This window comes from Microcaecilia unicolor, chromosome 8, assembly GCF_901765095.1.
Source record: "Microcaecilia unicolor chromosome 8, aMicUni1.1, whole genome shotgun sequence".
In the NCBI taxonomy this organism is placed as follows: Eukaryota; Metazoa; Chordata; class Amphibia; order Gymnophiona; family Siphonopidae; genus Microcaecilia; species Microcaecilia unicolor.
The window spans coordinates 167,023,960-167,042,668 of NC_044038.1; the positions used below are offsets into that span (position 1 = coordinate 167,023,960).

Genomic DNA, 18,709 nt, shown 5'->3' on the forward strand with positions numbered 1-18,709 from the left:
GCGGGCTCCGGCTGGCCGAGGGCAGAGAGAAGTAGAGGGGGAAGAAAGAGCGCGAGAAAAGGAGGCAGGCGCAAGCGGCTTAGACACCCTATGGGAGCCGACGCGGGCTCTTCTGTTAACGTCTATGGGTTGCCCTAGCCGGCGTGAGCCTACGTCAGAACCTACGGGACTCCTCCCAGCTCGACGCAGGGGGGAGAAGGAGGGGCGGTTAAAGCGTGCTCTTTGTGACGTCAGTTCTAAGCAAGCGCTGTGCGGGAGTACGCGCGCGCGATCTCTCTCTCCTCGCTCTCTCTGGCGGCCGAGGACGTTGAGGAAGCCGGGGGCGGCGGCGCGGTAGCAGCAGCAGCAGCACGAGCAGCGGCAGCAATGGAGAACTCGCAGCTGTGTAAGCTCTTTATCGGAGGCCTGAACGTGCAGACGACCGAGGCGGGCCTGCGCGAGCACTTCGAGACCTACGGGCAGCTGACGGACTGCGTGGTGGTGGTGAACCCCCAGACGAAGCGCTCGCGCTGCTTCGGCTTCGTCACCTACTCGTCGAGCGACGAGGCCGACGCCGCCATGGCCGCCTCGCCCCATGTGGTGGATGGCAACAACGTAGAGCTGAAGCGCGCCGTGTCGCGAGAGGACTCGGCCAAGCCGGGCGCGCACGCCAAGGTGAAGAAGCTCTTTGTGGGCGGCCTGAAGGAGGACGTGGCCGAGGAGGACCTGATCGCGCACTTCTTGCAGTTCGGGCCCGTGGAGAAGGCCGAGATCATCGCCGACAAGCAGTCGGGCAAGAAGCGCGGCTTCGGCTTCGTCTACTTCGAGAACCACGACTCCGCCGACAAAGCCGCCGTGGTCAAGTTCCACCCCATCCACGGCCACCGCGTGGAGGTGAAGAAGGCCGTACCCAAAGAGGACATCCAGTCGGGCCCGGGCCGCTCGTCGCGCGGCGGCGGGCGCGGAGGCCGCGGCCGCAGCAGCGGCGGAGCCCGCAACCAGAACGGCCTGACGGGCGCCAAGAGCGGCGGAGGAGGAGGCGGCGGCTACAGCGCGTACGGCGGCTTCGGCTCTGTGGGCAGCGGATACAGCTCGTACGGAGGCTACGGGGACCAGAGCGGAGGAGGCTACGGAAACGGCTACAACAGCTTCGGCAGCTACAGCCAGCAGCAGTCCGCCTTCGGGCCCATGAAGACCGCCGGCAGCTGGGGCGCCAGGAGTAGCACCAGCGGACCTTACAGAGGGGGCTATGGCGGGTACGGCAGCAGCTCGTACGGCGGCGGCGGCTCCTACGGAGGTGGCTCCTACTAAAAGCCCGCCCTCCCTCCCACCGCCTCCTCGCGCCGGCCCGTCCCCCTCCCCCCCTCGGCGGCGGCGGCGGCAAATGGCGCCGCTTGTGGGCGCCAGAAGACCAGACTCGGCCACGTTTTTTGTGTTACAGTCACGATGGACTCTATTTTTTATTATTCCTGGACATTGGTCGTTTTTTATACTAGCAGCAACAAAGCAAAATTTAAAAAAATTAAAAAAAGCTTAATTTTCTGGGGCCCAGTTTCATCTGGAGCAAAATCCCGCGTTTAAGGGGTGGGAGGTTCCTTTAGTGGAAGGAGTTTGCTAACGCCTGGCTGAATTTTTTTCTATGAAGCCTGTTCCGGTTCCATTAAAACGAAAGAGAATGAGCATCCTGTAAATCGTTTTTACGTTTTATTTTTTAAATAAATCATTGTTTCTGACTTCTGTCTAACTTTTTTTCCTTTCTAGGATTCACTCCGTATTTTTTTTTTCCTTTCACAATCGATTAAGTTTTTAGTTTTGTTCGGTTATATCAGCAAAATGTATTTTGAGTAGTATTTTAAAGACAAATAAGGTGATATTTTCCCTAAGGTCCTGATGTTTTGCTATCCTGCTAGTAGCTTTTTGGATTTCAAAAAAACAAAATTGCAAACAATTTCACCTACTAATTGGTGGATGGTGTCATTAAAAATTAATATACCTTTGCAGTTTGTGTACATCCACCATTTTGTGCTAAGTAGTTGTCCCTGCTGGGCATTTCTTAAAAGGCATTTTTGGTGTCAATGTATGTACTGTGTAGTTCTGGAGCAATACAGTTTGTTACGCATGTGTTTCATTCATATAAAATATTTCAAATGCCAGATTGCTTAGTTTCAGGCCTATTTATTTGTCTCTTTTTCTGTATAGATAACATTGATCTCTATATAAAATGTGAGTTCTTGGGTTCCTGATTTAAAACTTCAAAGAAAAGTAGAAAGTTTTCACTCTAGTTCTAGATATTTAGAAAGGGCCCCTTGTTTGCACTTCGTATGCATGCAATTTAAGACAGGCCTGTGTTCATCAAATTCCTTCTCTGCCTTTTCTGGCACATTGACCACCAAATAAAATGACTACTAATGCAGAGTAATCTTCTCTTTGAGAGATTGTGGTATGTGGTAAGTCTGTGACCCCCCCCCCCCCCCCCACCAAAAATACAAAAAAAAAATAAAAATTACTTTCTCTAGTCTAATAAACCTGGTGGTTATCCCGTTTTTTTATTCAGTTGGAACTGTAAGCTACAATTTGGTGTTGATACAAAATAATTTGAAATGAGGGGTTGGAGGAGGCCTCTTAAAAAACACATTTTAGCATGTTGCATGCTAAACTTCACATTTTACTAGTTGACTTTTTTTAATTAAAGTTAGAGCTTAATTTAATTGAGATTGGGGTTGATCTGCATACTGCAGCTTTGTGCTATATACTTTAAAAAGGTTCTGTAACTTGTCTATTGATAGTAAGTACAACAAATCATTTTTTCACCACAAGGTACTAACTTAACTAAGTTATCCACATTCTTAATTTACAGTGTCTTAAAAAAAACTGCAGAATTTCAACACACTAATCTTCAAATGAGCGTGCGTATAGTCAGACTTTTGCATGTTTAACATGAGGACTAAGCCAAAAATGGCAAGGGGAAGAAAAAAGCCAATGAATCCTAGAAACTTAAGAGCCAAAAATTTCAGCATGGAATGTTGCTACTACTTGGGTTTCTGCCAGGTACTTGTGATGACCTGATTGGCCTGATGGAAACGATACAGGGCTAGATGGACTGTTGGTCTGACCCAGTATGGCTGTTATGTTCTTATGTAGGTTCAAGTCTTCTGGATACCTGTAGTTGCTTGAATCAGGACACAAAAGTAGTTCATTTCTAAAATGGAATGCAAACCTTTTTCAGTGCCAGAGCCTTACATTTTTTTTTTATTGCACACTTAAAAGATCCAAAGGTGCGGTAGGCCTAACGGGGGACTTCCTGCTCAGTGCACGCTAATCCTGCATAGTGTGGGAAGCAAGCCCATGGATGGACTTACCTGCACTAAGATAACATGGGAGCCCTTACCGTCTCCTAAATAGGTAGCAGTAATGGCCACACGCTTATGGTGGAAATTAGTATGTGATCATTACAAGAAAATATGGCACAGCCATTTTACCGCCAGGCTAAAAGTGGCCACAGCTACAGAAATCCCATGCCCAGACACCAGTGCCAACCACTGTTAGCGCTGCTTGGTAAAAAGACCTCCCTTAATTTGAAAGTAGTAAGTTTGTCAAGGCAAGTATTGTGCAACAGCTCCAACTCCTAGTCTCCACATGGTAAGTGCTGAAAAAAATTGGCTTTCCTAAAAATTTGTTAGGATGGGGTGTAGGAATATTTGTGTATACAAACACCCCTTTTGCTCTAAATTTCTGTTTCTTAAAAAAAAAAAAAAAGCTGCTGCTTGAACAAATTTTACTTCAGCACTGTGTAGAATGGAACCATCTGTAATTCTGTAAGATGACATTTGTATAGTAAATTGTAAACTAGTTTCATTTAATTGTACATTTTCATTTTCTGTGCATCATGTACTAATGACATAATAGTCAGATGGACTTATGAGTAGTGTGGAACAGATAAATTGGCAATGGTGGCTTACACTTTCAGACCGTATTAAAATGTAGGTAACACTCTACAGAACTTAGTACTGACCAAGTCAGTTTAAATGGATTTAAGTTTGCGATAATATGACCTTTGTCTCCACAGCTTAATAGTCATGTGGACTTGGGCATAGCTGTTTTATCTCTTGGAATGAGCAACAAAGGAACAGATTAAAGAATCCTGCAGGTTATTATCCGAATGACTTTTTGGGTTGCTGGGGTCAAACCTGAAGTCCAGTCCAATATGGCACATCTTGAGCTTGATTTTAATAATTTTTATACACTGCTTTCTATTCAGCCCAAGAGAGCGGAGCTGCTTATCTCTTGGAATGATTAACAAGGAATGGATTAAAGAATCCTGCAGGTTATTTGAGCTGAATGACCCATTGGGGTGCTGGGTTCAAGCCTGAAGTTCGGCCCAATATGGCATATCTTAAGCTTGGTTTTAATAATAATCTTTATATACTACTTTTATTCAGGCCAAGAGAGCAGTTTTATAATAGCATACAGAAAAAAAGTTTATCCCTCAGTGTAATAAGCTACATGGTCTTCTATGCATCCCTTAAAAGACAGTAAGGGGTCATGGATTTGGTATCCTGCTTTGGTGTTTTCTGATTTGGCTCACATTTTCGGCAGTAGCGCAGGGTGAGTTACATTCATAGTAACACAGGTATATGAGGTACTTCCTTGTCTCTAGAGGGCTTACATACAATATGTTCACCTCAGGCAATGTAAGATTGTGACTTGCCCAAAGTCATAAGTGTGTCTGGGAGTTAAAGCCTGGCTTTCCTGGTTCTCTGCCTACTGGTCTAAGCACCATGGCTACAGTTGTGCAGTTTCTACCTTTTTAAAGAGGACCAATAATTTCTGTTAACTGTGGATGTTAGTCCATGCTATGTTTTTGTATAATCTACAAATTGAAGTGGGTTGTTAGCTACATAATATAAACATTCTAGTCCAAAGTGGTTCATAAGTATCAAGTTTCAATTCAAATATGCAAACTAATACACTCCATAAAATGTAAAATAATTCCAGTGCAACCATTTCTAGCAAAACATTCTGTGGATCTGTCTCTAAGTGACTTTCCATAGAGTGGGTAAATGAGTGAATCAAGTTCTAATTCTTGCAGTTGAAATGTTTGCTGATTAGGTCACTTAAATGAATGGGCTGACCTCAAAATTAATAGCTGAAGATGTTCTGTGGTATTGAGCACACTTCTGCTTTCAAGGCAGGTTTTGGCACATTGGTTGCCTGGCTATTTCACATGTCCCGTAATATTACAAGTATCTCTTAAAAAGTACTGCAATCTTTAGATAAGATTAGTGTAGTGGTTCCCACTTCCATGGAAGTTTCAGCCAGGGAATATATCACTTTGGTTCTAAACATGCTTGTCACTGGTATGACGGTGTATTTAAAACTGGATGTTATTTGTTCTGCCCTGTATTTTTTTTTTTTTTTTGGCTTTCCAGGTTGAGTAATCAATGTGGCTTTTCTGCAAGTGGCTCCAGAGTCACTGTTCAAGCCTCTGAGGTAGCAGATTACAGATGGTATCCAGGTGAGTCCTAGCACCCATCAAAAGTACCATAAGGGGGGTGGGGGTGGGAGAGCAATCAATACTCAATCCTGCAAGGTTAATGAAAGTTAGAATTGTATGACTGTGTTAATGTCATCACAAAGATAAGAGTATCCTATGGCTTTTTATTAATCCTATAAGTGTGGATCTTGAATAGAAATATCTCTGAGATGTCTAGTTTCAAACTGAGATAAGAAATAACTTCATTATGTCTGAGACCTTGGTCTTCTTAATTGGAGCTATAACCTAGCACCGGGCTTCAAAATAAAACCACCACAGATGCTTGTGAGTACTGAATGTTTTTGGGGGTTTTTTAAACTGAATTTTGAACAGTAGTTACTGTTTTCTGCAAAGGCAGATTGAGTCCCTTTGACGTAAACCATGCTCTTTGGGAGGCCTTTGTTAAAGGTTTCATTTTGTGTATAGCTTATTTCTGTATGTCAGGGGACAGGGTCTGTTGTGGCTTGCAACTATGCCTGTTTTGAAGTAGGGTTTCATCTGTTAGCCTGTCCTCTTGGTCTCTTCCCCCCCCCCCCAATCTCTTGGCCACTGAAGCCCTGTGTTTGTCCCGTGTATGTTTGAACACTGCCAATTTTGGGAAGCTTATATCATTTACTGGACCAGGTGTCTACTGTCCCACTTTTTGGTTTCGTATAATGGCTCCTTGTTCTTGAACCTTCTCTTTACGTGTAGAAAGCTTTATTTAAGCTTGCTGTATATTTGAATGTTTGCATTATCTTTTTTTTTTTTTTCCCTTTTTTTTGCTTCCAGAAAGTAAGTGGCCTAGTGGTTAGAGTGGTGGACTTTGGTCCGGGGGAACTGGGTTCGATTCCCACTGCAGGCACAGGCAGTTCCTTGTGGCTCTGGGAAAGTCACTTAACCCTCCATTGCCCCAGGTACAAATAAGTACCTGTATATAATATGTAAGCCGCATTGAACCTGCTATGAGTGGGAAAGCGCGGGGTACAAATGTAAGAAAAAAAAAACCCCTAACTCCCTCAGTATCTCTGTAAGGCAATGCAGTCCATACACTATTTTGGTGGCTCTTGAATTGCAGTACCAGAAAAAAAAATACAAAACATTAATGGCATATAACTAATATATTTTTTAGATAATTCTACACATCCCAAATGCATACCTCATTAAAAAGAGAGCAAACAAGCTGGGCTAAACACGGGAATCAGAACGGAAGTGTTAGACTTTACATTAAAAAAAAAAAGCTAGTTGGCAGGACAACATAGGACAAGATAGGGACTTTTCTTCTCGCTTTCTAAAAGGTATGAAAGCTCCAACAGCACAAGCATGGCTGGAAAACTTGTCACCAAAGCTGTCCTGGCCTTCACTGCTTTTGCCTCCTTCACAGCTTGATTCAGGTGTGTGGGTTGAATCCCTCAGAAAATGCAGAGTAACTGAGAAGTATATTGTTGAAGTACTGCTTGAAGCATCCTAGATCAGCAGACACTTGTGAAACAATGAGGACATATGTCACCAGAACCTGCAGAATTGACACTCCACTTTCCCTAGGAATGAAGAACTGGTATGTAATCTTGGAAGTGGAAAATGCAAAACAATAACAGGAACAGTAGAAACCAGAGTTCAGAAATATCTAATCTGTAGAACCAGCCAAACCTTCAACTTAAGCTCTGACTTCTGCTGATATTAAACTTTTTATTTATTTTTTGTTCTGAATCTAAAGAACAAAAGTATGTATATATGCAAGCATAAAATGATTCCATATATTTCAATTTTGAGTTTGTGGTCGGTACATTTTTACCAACTCTGCCCAAAATTGCTTCAACTCCATGATTCCATAACTGGAATCAGTCACTGCTAGGAAGTACTACTATTTAACATTTCTAAACCGCTACCACGGTTGCACAGCACTGTACAAAGTAAAAAGTAATGGTGGTTGGTAGTGGTCTGACCAGTACAGATGTGTGCATCTGCTGACTAGACATGTTCTGGGAAGTGTGCTGTTTGCCAGGGGCCAAGATCTGGGATATTCAAGAGAATTTGCCAGTAATCAAGCATACTGTCTTATCCAATGCTGCTTATCCAAATTGGCAAAAATGATACTGCTAGGAACCCACTTGAATATACTAGAAGTGACCCTGACAGAGAAGATGGAGCAGGTAGTGTGCACAGATAGTCTGTGTTCCATATTGAGGGTAAAGGCTAAAAAGCTCACCTAAAGATACTTGTGTCGTAGAAAGCATATTGGCTTCTGAACCATGAGGTGGCTTTTATATGGACTACTGAGCGGAGATGGAGACCAAGGAAGGTGCCAACTGGCAAAGTTGCTGAGCAGAGTCTTAACTAGAATTATCTGGAATGGATGAACAAAGTTCCCAGATAAAAGAGAAAAAAATTTTTTCTTGTAGTATGGGAAATGGAAGTTCAGATCAAGAGGCTGTAATGGAAGAGGCTTAACACAAAAATCCATAACTAATTACAACACACCACCACACGTCCCTGATTATGAATGTCTTTTTTTTTTTTCTACAACTGTTTGACTAGATCAATATGTTAAGATCTTGTCATCTTTCTAACACCAATTGTATTTCTGTACCCTGAAATGGCGGTGCCATTACAGGTATTTGTAAGCCACATTGAACCTGCAAATAGGTGGGAAAATGTGGGATACAAGTGCAATAAATGTGGTCACGTGGTACATGAAGAACAGTGAGGAGGGTATAATTATATTGGTCTATAATCTGTTCAGGAAGAACAGGTTAGGAAGAAAGGGGGAGTTGGGCTATATGATTAAAAAAAAACCCACAGAACTTCCAAGTTTGAGAAGAGTTGGTACAGTTACTCTGCAAAGAGGAGATGTAATATCTGTACTTTTTGGTGTGATACAGACCTTCCCTTGCAGGCAGAAAGATATTTAATTGAGCACATTCACAGTGTTGCTATTAAGGGGAGTGTTAGGTAATTATCAATTGATTCAATGCGAAGAAATGCAAAGTGATGCACTTAGGGAATAGAAACCCTCGGGAGATGTATGTGTTAGGCGGGGAGAATCTGATAGGTACGGATGGGGAGAGGGATCTTGGGGTGATAGTATCTGAGGATCTGAAGGCGACGAAACTGTGTGACAAGGCGGTGGCCGTAGCTAGAAGGTTGTTAGGCTGTATAGAGAGAGGTGTGACCAGCAGAAGAAGGGATGTGGTGATGCCCCTGTATAAGTCATTGGTGCGGCCCCACCTAGAGTACTGTGTTCAGTTTTGGAGGCCGTACCTTGCGAAGGATGTAAAAAGAATTGAAGCGGTGCAAAGAAAAGCTAAGAGAATGGTAAAGGATTTGCGTTACAAGACGTATGAGGAGAGACATGATGACCTAAACATGTATACTCTGGAAGCAAGGAGAAACGGGTGATATGATAGATGTTCAAATATTTGAAAAGTATTAATCTGCAAACGAACCTTTTCCGGAGGTGCGAAGGCAGTAGAACGAGAGGACATGAAATGATTGAAGGGGGGCAGACTCAAGAAAAATGTCAGGAAGTATTTTTTCACGGAGAGAGTAGTGGATGCTTGGAATGCCCTCCCGCGGGAGGTGGTGGAAATGAAAACGGTAACAGAATTCAAACACGCGTGAGATAAACATAGAGGAATCCTATTCAGAAGGAATGGATCCTAAGGAGCTTAGCCGAGATTGGGTGGCAGAGCCAGCCGATGGTGGGAGGCGAGGATAGTGCTGGACAGACTTATACGGTCTGTGCCCTGCAGAGGACAGGTACAAATCAAAGTAGGGTATACACAAAAAGTAGCACATATCAGTTTGTCTTGTTGGGCAGACTGGATAGACCATGCAGGTCTTTTTCTGCCGTCATTTACTATGTTACTATGATCACATGTTGATTTGGACATATTGGCTGTGGTGGTGTTGAAGTTGGGAGAGCTGTTCCAGAAACTGGTATCGAAACACATTGTAGGGAATGATACTTGATTTGGTGCTCATAATTGGGGAGCATATCTGATCAGTTAATCAGCTGGTATCCAGTGATCAGCAGATGATCTGGTATTAAGATATGGGTACAGATGTCTTGTTCAAAAGTGAGGTTGTAAAACTTAAGAAAAACATTTATTTAAGATGGGGGAATAACTTAAGGGTGGTTAACAGGATGGGAATACCTAGGGCAATAGAAAAACGGTGACCTTTTTGTTAGAGAAGTAAGAAAAAAATGGGGCCACATTATATGCAGGTACTTTCTCTGTCCCTAGAGAGCTCACAATCCAAGTAAAAAAAAAAAAAAAAATATATATATATATATATTTTTTTTTTTGTACCTGGGGCAATGGAGGGTTGAGTGACTTGCCCAATGTCAGAAGGAGTTGCAGTGGGAATCGAACCCAGGTTGCCAGGATCAAAGCCTGCTGCAGTAACCATTAGGCCACACCTGCCTCATTTGTAGAGGATAAATTGCGTTACAAATGTGTCTTCCCCTCACAGGTGGAGGGCCAGGAGTAGGACTGCTAAAAGCAAATAGGAATGGAAATAGGTAGACCTTAAATGATTTTCAGAAGACTTCATGAGGAGCTAGCTAAACTAAACGTAGACAAGATCAGGCCGAAGAGGATACATCCAAGTTTATTAAAGCAGTTTAGGGAAGTTCTGGTAGCTCTCTGACCTTTTTCAACACTTCTTTTAGAGTCGGGAGCAGTCCTGCTGATGGGCAGATATGGCTCTTTTCACAAAAGCACTAGTAAGGAGGAAGTTGAACTACAAGCCAGTAAGTCTGACTTCTGTGGTGAGTAAATTAATGGAAACACTACAAGTGGAGGATTGTGCAGTTTTCTGGAATCTAGTGGACCGTAAAGTGACTTGACTAGAAACTGGTTGAGTGAGAGATGACATAAGGTAATAGTAAATGAATGTGCTGCAGGAATTGGTCCTCAATCTTGTTAACATCTTTTCTAAGGGGTATTGCAGAAGGGCATGGTTGACGAGTATTGTGCACAAACTTTAAGATCTTAATATTTATACTTTGGAAGAAAGGTGAGGGGGGGATCTATGGCAGATATGTAAATAGTGCACGGGAGGTGAAAGGAAGGAACCAACATATCATAGGATGAGTGAAAGGGAATACTCAAGGAGGGTGATGAATAAATGCATGGCATAGCCTCCTAGCCGAGATAATAAATGTCTTGTACTTCCTTGAATTCAGATACAGTTCTCAAGCACAGATGATAGGGGTTATAGAGCTGCTTAGTATGGAGTTGTATCTTGTGGTGGGTGTGCCTATGATGAGGGGTGGTAATCAAAGGTTAGATCAGCTTATGTTTCTATAATGCCTCGGGTTTGGGCTTCTGGCAGATTACAAACCTACTTGGTCATTGGATCTGGTCTGCAGATGAGTCCTGCAGGACATGTAGAAGCTATATAAGGATATCCTTACTGGATCAGACCAATGTCCATCTAGCCTAAGTATCCTTCTTCCAATAGTGGTTAATCCAGGGTCACAAGTACCTGACAGAATCCCAAATGGCATGATTCCATGCCACCAATCCTAGTTCAAGCAGTGGTTTTCCCATGTCTGTCTTAATAGCAGACTATGGACTTTTCCTTCAGGAACCTTTTTAAAAACCCAGATATGCAAACAGCTGTAACCACATCCTCTGGCAACAAGTTCCAGAGCGTAACTATTCTTGGAGTGAAAATCATTTCCTCCTAGTTGTTTTTATAAGTATTACCATGCAACTTCATTTAGTGTCCCCTAGTCTTTGTACTTTTTGAAAGAGTAAAAAATCGATTCACTTTCCTGTTCTACACCACTTGGGATTTTGTAGACCTCTGTCAAATTCCCCCCCCCCCCCCCCCCCCCGGCCATCTCTTTTCCAAGCTGAAGAGCCCTAACCTCTTTAGCCTTTCCTCATATGAGGAGTTTCATCCCCTTTATCATTTTGGTCGCCCTTCTTTGAACATTTTGTAATTGAATTACATGCAATACTCGCTGAGGTCATATCATTTGGAACCTTTTCACCATTAAGACAAAACCCCAGCTGGATAAGCTAAATGATCCATACCTTAGCGTCCCTCCGGACTGGACCAGGATTGGACTGATGGGTTATGCTCGCCTACCAGCAGGTGGAGACTGAGAAAAACTCTGACTCTAGAGAGCCAATAGGAGCCCTGGCCATGTGACCTTAGCCTCAGTATTTTCTCAGTCTCCCAGCAGGTAGGAAGCGAGCCCTTTAGGCTCTTTCTTTCTCTTTTAGAGGCTAATAATAAAAACAATATTGCTACTTCTCCTTCTGTGCCTAGGAATTCTCTATTAGACGCTGGACAGATAAGGTTTTCTTTTTTCTTTTACAGCCTCTGGGGGTGTTACACTTGGGTGCCCCGAGTCCCTCCCCCCTATCCTCCCCATCTCCCATACTTAGCTGGGAAGGACTACCCTTTGGTTAGCAAGGTGTATGGTCTTTGGGAGAGGCAGCCATTTTAGGAGGTTTCAAGTATTTTATTTCCCCAGCTTTTTAACGAGCAGGCTTAGCTGTTTAAAAAAAAAAAAAAGACAATCCCCAGTTTTCTACTGGGCAGACAGCTCTGGGTTATTCTTTTGTTCTTGAGTGTTTTTTCTTTGCTAATTTAGCTGTGTAAAAAAAAAAAAACGGGGGGGGGGGGGGAGGAAATGGAAGAAAATAATGTTGACGGGGCCTTTAACGAGCCACTTCCTTTCTCAGAATTTCTCCCTCCGTTCCCTCGTGTTTGGACAGCGGGTGCAGGCTTATTTAAAAAAAAAAAAAAATATTGGGGCACGACAAGTTTTTTTTTCGGGTGGCGAGAGTATCGCCAGTCAGGGGAGGCTGCAGCCGGTTTTTCGCAGCGCTGGACTTTAAACGCTCTCGGCTCCTTCAAGTTTTCTGCGGATACCTGTGTCTTTCAAGTTTCTTCATTTGGCGCTGTCAGCAATTTTGTTCTTTTAGTTTTGGTGCGGAAGGCCGCCTTTTTAGGCTGCAGCTCCAGTTTCTCTATTACGGAGTTCTGTTTTATTCGGATTCTCTGTTTTCTCCGGTTTTTCGCAGCATAGTTTGCTGGCTGTTATTTTTTTCCTTTCGTGTCGTTCCGCCCTACTCCGCTTGTTGCGGAGGTGGCAGGCGCGCTTTCGGGAACCGCCACTGTGTAAGTGGCGCGAATGGCGCCCATTTTTATTCACCCTCCATTTTTTTCTCAGTCCAGAACTTTGATCTCTGTTGCAGGCTAGGCTACACATCAAAGTGTAGCTCACCTTCAAACTGTTTTTTCCTAAACATCTGTCTCCACACGTGTGTGAGGTAAACAGGACTCTAACACCCACATCATATAAGCAGGCAATATTTGGATTAAAGGGTCCCTTTCATATATAGATATCTCTCACGGTTTTCTGGCTTTAGGTTTTAGATTTATAACTTGGCTATTAGCTCTGGTATTCGTAGTACACAAGTTTATGGTTGTTTTGTTTGTTGTGTCCTTTTCATTACCTGGTGCAAAGTGCAGCATTGTCTTTAATAGTCAATTGACTGAGACTCTACAAATCTTGCCATAATAACTTCATTCCTTTCAAGAATCACTGTCAATGGCTGTAGTGTTATACAGTGTTTTCAGACTTTAAGAAGCCTTCTCTATAGGCATACAGTAGATTGTTCAGATGCCATGGGGATATATCAGCTCTCTCATATTCTCTGAGGGACAGTCCTGTCTACCAAGCTCCCAATCACTCAGCTGCCTTAGCAGGCATGCTTTATTCATGTCTTCCCTTCTTTTCCAACTGCCTTGAAGCCTATCATATTTCATTTTAGCTTTCTTCTGGTACTTACAAGACATATAGTCACTTAGAGAATAAGGTCATCCTTTCATTTTGCATATTTCCCACTTAAAGATAGTGGAAGGTCCTCAAACCTGCTTGTTTGGTCCTGGTTTGGTCCAGTATGCCTATACATACCATCTGCTATCTCTTCCTCTTCCTTAGAGACCTTATGTTGTCTCAAGCTTTCTTGAATTCAGATAGTCTTGTCTACACTGCCTTCACCAAGTGGCTGTGGCACAACTTCACTTTTTTTGTTACAGGTATTTTCCAAGTTTGTCCTTTTTCATTTTCATTCAATGCGCCTTCACTCCAGAGTTTTCTTTAAATTGGAAGGGGATTCACTCACTTCCTGTGTATTTATGCCATAGGTACATAAGTATGTTTATGCTGGGAAAGGCCTAAAGTCCATCAAGTCCAGCATTCATATCTAATGGGCATAGGTACATATGTTTTGCCATACTGGGAAAGCTCAAAGGTCCACCTTTCTACAATCAGAACAGCATTTAAAAAAAAAAAAAAACAAAACTCTCATGAGAGTGTCGAACAGAAACCTCTGCTCCAAAAGCAAGGCTTTGCAGTAATTCTGCAAACTAACACACACAATATTTGCCATGGCTGATCACCACTAGGAACACTGGGGACCCTGGGCCTAGGTTCTGTGTTTTAACCTGAAACAAGCTCAACATTCATATCTATTGGGTGTGAGTCTGGTACATCTCAGTGAGGGAGGAGGCATGACCGTGGTACGTGGATTAGGGAGATCTCAGGTCACGCACCGGGTGTTGCATTTCTTACAGTCTCTAGGTTGGGTGGTGATTTGTAGCCAGGCCTCTCATTTGATCTCTCATCAGATATCTCTAATTTTTTCTTTGTTTAGTCAGGTTGGCGCAGAGTGTTTTGTCTCCTCTACAAACATCCCAGTTTATACTTTTCTTGGTGACCTTGCGCCTTCAGCCATTTCCTCGCTCTATTCTGCAGAATGCCATTTTACTTTCTAGTTCCCAAGAAGGAATTTTTCTTCATCCTATTGGGAATCTCAGGGTCATCAATCGCGCTATTTAAGTGTCATTTAGTTATCTCAAGAACCTTAGTTCCGTCATAGGGATGCTTCATGCAGTACACTTTTTGGCAGAAGCTTGTTAGTATATATTTTTTTTCTGGGGGACCACAGCAATTCGTTTACCTTCGGGTGAATTTTGTTTTCCCTACTGACAAACAAGGCGGAGAGAGCTATGTTGGTCTTTGCCATGGCAATGGGTTATGTCATCTGCCAAGGAGGAGTTAAGAATATACTCTTGAGTTTGTAGTCATTTTTTCTTAGTTGTCTCACCCTGCATTCAGGTGAATGGACTCTTATCTTTTCAGCCTTACTTCCTCACTGCGACACTTCAGGGCTTATCTCTTTTTGCCTTCAGGGCATTTATTTCAACGTTTATTGCAGCTGCTCACTGGGACACCAGTTCGTTACAGCTCGGAGCGAGAAGCAGGTAATTTTACCTTTTTATAGCAGGCAGGGGGTTCCCCGTTCGGTCTCCACGTGGCTTATGGCGTCGAAGGGCGAGGGCGCGAGGATTCGCTCCCCGGACCGCGTGGGTGCGTCTAGCGGGGATTTCAAAACCTGAATCGCCTTTGTTAAGCATCAGTTTGGAGGCTGGTCAGTGTCCCGGTTCTTCCTCCGGTGTGGCGGTTTTTCCCGCCATAAGCGCCCATCCCCCGCTGCTCGCCCACTCCATGTTGGCCGGCCACTCTGCTCGGACGGCTTCTTCTTGGGCCGCCCTCGAGCTGGGAGACGTTAATACTATGGTCGCCCTTGATTCGGGCGATGGTAAGAAAGCGGCCAAAGTTAAGCGCCGTTCTTCCCGCGCGGCTCCTTCTCGGAGTTTCATGCCGAACGCCATTTTGGATGCGCAGCACGTTTCTCCCCTGCTCTTGCGAGCGCCAATTGAAGGTGCCGCTAGGGCCGTGGCCCAAGCTGCAGAAGTGCACTGTTCGGGGGGATTCTCCCCTGAGTTCATTTTGCTGCTGCATCAGGCTTTTCTTATGCAAAACGCTGCCCCTGCCCCCCTGTCTGATAAAGGGGTTGAAGCCTCCGGAAGCCTACCGTGGATTCTTTAATCACTGCGGTGACTATGAAAACGGCGTTGCCGGTGGAAGGTGGCATGGCCCTAAAGGACGCCCAAGACAGAAGATTGGAGGCGGCCTTAAGGTCGTCCTTCGAGGCGGCTGCTTTAAGTTTGCAGGCCTCAGTTTGCGGCTCCTATGTGGCCAGGGCGTGCCTGACGATTGTGCAGTGGGCTTCCCCCTCGGATCCTTCCTTGAGGGCTGATTGGCCGGCCCTTGAATCGGGCTTGGCTTATTTGGCAGACTTGCTGTATGATGTCTTGAGAGCCTCAGCTAAAGGTATGGCTCAGACAGTCTCTGCGCGGCGGTGGCTTTGGCTGAAGCATTGGTCTGCGGACCACGCCTCTAAGTCTCGCCTGGCTAAGTTGCCTTTTAAAGGCAAGCTGCTTTTTGGGGTCGAGCTGGACAAAATTGTGGCCGATCTCGGCACGTCTAAGGGCAAGAGGTTACCAGAGGTCAGGGCTCGGGCCAGTGCTCGCCCCATAACTCCAAAGGACGGTTTCAGGAAGCCCATCTGTATCGCCCGGGCAAGTCGGGCTCCTCTGCCCCCTCTTCCTTCAAGAGGAACTTCTCCCCCAAGCAGCATTCCTTTCACAGAGACCGCCGTCCCGGAGGTGCTTCCTCCGGTCCTCCCCCAGGGTCTCGTACCCAATGACGGGGCCCTGGTCCATGGCCCACTGCAGATTGGAGTGGACCAGGGTAACTTCAGACGCTTGGGTGCTGGAAGTCATCAGAGACGGCTACAAGCTAGAGTTCTGCCGACCCTTAAGAGACGGGCTTGTACACTCTCCCTGCAAGTCTCCGGTCAAAGCTGTGGCAGTGCAGCAGACTTTGGACAATCTGACCCTCGATCTCTGGGAGTAGATGCTCTTCTCCAACAGTGGCCGACACAGGAGCTTCTCTGTGTTCCCGCCCTGGCCCATGTTGGGCAGGGTACTAGACCGGGTGGCAAAGCATCCGGGCCGGGTAATCCTGGTGGGTCCGGACTGGCCCAGACGTCCCTGGTATGCGGACTTGATCAGGCTCTCAGTGGACGGACCTCTGCGACTGCCAGCGGAGCAGGGCCTGTTGCATCAGGGTCCCGTGGTGATGGAGGATCCCTCCCCCTTTGGTCTTACGGCCTGGCTATTGAGCGGCAGCGTCTGAGGAAGAAAGGCTTCTCAGACAAGGTCATCGCCACTATGCTGAGAGCGAGGAAGCGCTCTACTTCTACTGCTTACGCCAGGGTTTGGCGTACCTTTGCATCGTGGTGTGAGGCAGGTTCCCTTTCTCCCTTCACTGCTCCAATTTCTTCAGTGTTGACGTTCCTGCAAGAAGGTCTGCAGAAAGGCCTGTCGCTCAGTTCCCTTAAAGTCCAGGTAGTGGCTCTGGCTTGCTTCAGGGGCCGCCTGAAGGGTGCTTCCCTGGCTTCGCAGCCAGATGTGATGCGCTTTCTCAAGGGAGTTAATCACCTGCGCCCTCCTCTGCACTCAGTGGTAGTGTTATGGTATAAGCCAATCATCAGAATTAAATGTGTAGCATGATGTTGTGTTGGATCAGATACATATATATACACCAATATATTTGTGCAGCTTTTAAAAATACACTGCAGCAGAACTGGCTTTCATTCCAAAAGCCCTCTTCTCTCTCCCTTTGGGGAATATTTAAAAGACAAAGGTACTGCTGCAGTTGCAGGGACCTCACCTTGCCTTTTCTCATTCCTTAAACAAAAGACTTAAGACTGCTTTAAAGTTTTAAATTGACTCTATTCCTCTGATCAACACAACAAAGATTGGACCTAACCAGAGGAGGCAAGGAGACAGGCAGGGAAAGGTGTGAAATCCAACTTAAAGACAAAAGGGCACCTGCTGGCTGCCCCAGACAAATCTTATCTATCACAGAGAATCAAGCAGGAAGCCCTGTACATCAAAAGACCATTTGCCAGCAAAATCCAGACAGCAAGTCTCGTGATGTCATTAGACATGAGACCAGGACTCAGGGGTCATGTGCAAAAAACCAGGAAGCCAGCAACCAGATGCACATGGCCTGCTTCCCTGCAAAATAAGAGTATAAAAGGACAAGCTGTTTCCCCAAGAAGGGGACTCTCTCTTCTCTCTTGAAGACTCTCCCTCCAGGAGATTCTCTCTTCAGCACCAATCCAGATGCCTTGCTCCTGATCTGCAGTTCACCTGCCTCATGGCTCTTCAATGGACCACAAAATGCTTTGCAACAGACTGCTTTGTAAGTTATAACTTTTGATCTAGACCTGCTACTCTACTTTACCTTACTTAAGCACAGATTATCTGCAAAGATCTCTTAAAACCTACCTCTCGTGTGCAATTGTATATTAAATCAACCTTTTTGAAGTTAAAAATACGGTCTCTTTGTGTTCTGAGTATATGGTATCTTTTATATATACTTAATTTATTTAATTTATTGCAATTATCACCTTTGGTGATTGGTGGAGAAATTACTATCCTAAAACTTATAAATACAGCACCTGCTCTTAAATTATAAACAGTAGTGAGTGCTCTAGAGCTCTTTCCCCCACGATAAATAATTTCTTGTAACAGTACCTGCGTGGAATCTCAATCTAGTGCTAAGAGCCTTGCAGAAGCCGCCTTTTGAACCCTTGTCGAGGGCATCTCTGAAAGACCTGACATTGAAAGCAGTCTCTTTGGTGGCTATCACTTCAGCCAGAAGAGTTTCCGAGCTCCAGGCGCTATCATGTCGAGAGCCCTTTCTGCAGTTCACTGAGGCAGGAGTGTCTATTCGCACAGTGCCTTCCTTCCTGCCCAAGATTGTTTCTCGCTTCCATGTGAATCAGCAGCTCTGTCTCCCATCCTTTCGTAGGGAGGACTACCCAGAGGAGTACTCTGCTCTCAAATATCTAGATGTGAGACGAGTCATCATCAGATACTTGGAAGTGACCAATGATTTCCGGAAGTCGGATCATCTGTCCTGTTTGCAGGTCCTCGTAAGGGTCTGCAGGCTGCTAAGCCTACAGTGGCAAGATGGGTCAAGGAAGCCATTGCAGCGGCTTATGTGGCCGCGGGGAAGGTGCCGCCTATCCGGCTGAAGGCTCACTCCACTAGAGCTCAGGCGGCCTCTGGCAGAGGCCGGGTCCGTCTCCCTGGAAGAGATTTGTAAGGCGGCAACTTGGGCATCGGCTCATACCTTCTCCAGGCATTACCGCTTGACTGTGGCTGCTCGGGCGGAGGCCCGGTTTGGAGCTTCAGTGTTGCGGTCAGGGATTTCTATGTCCCGCCCTGGGTGAGTACTGCTTAGGTACATCCCACCAGTCTATG

The 18,709-nt window shown here is 45.1% G+C and overlaps 1 protein-coding gene across 1 annotated transcript; it reads left to right on the forward strand.

The window, feature by feature from the left end:
* The first annotated feature begins 242 nt into the window (after positions 1 to 242).
* HNRNPA0 (heterogeneous nuclear ribonucleoprotein A0) lies at positions 243 to 2,134 on the forward strand. Its single transcript, XM_030212239.1, has one exon. It carries the CDS (start codon positions 367 to 369, stop codon positions 1,288 to 1,290), a length of 924 nt encoding a protein of 307 aa, XP_030068099.1. The 5' UTR covers positions 243 to 366; the 3' UTR covers positions 1,291 to 2,134.
* Positions 2,135 to 18,709: the final 16,575 nt, after the last annotated feature.

Bases quoted from the DNA above. Each gene is read 5' to 3' on its own strand.
- HNRNPA0 (XM_030212239.1), top strand. From the start codon at position 367: ATGGAGAACTCGCAGCTGTGTAAGCTCTTTATCGGAGGCCTGAACGTG.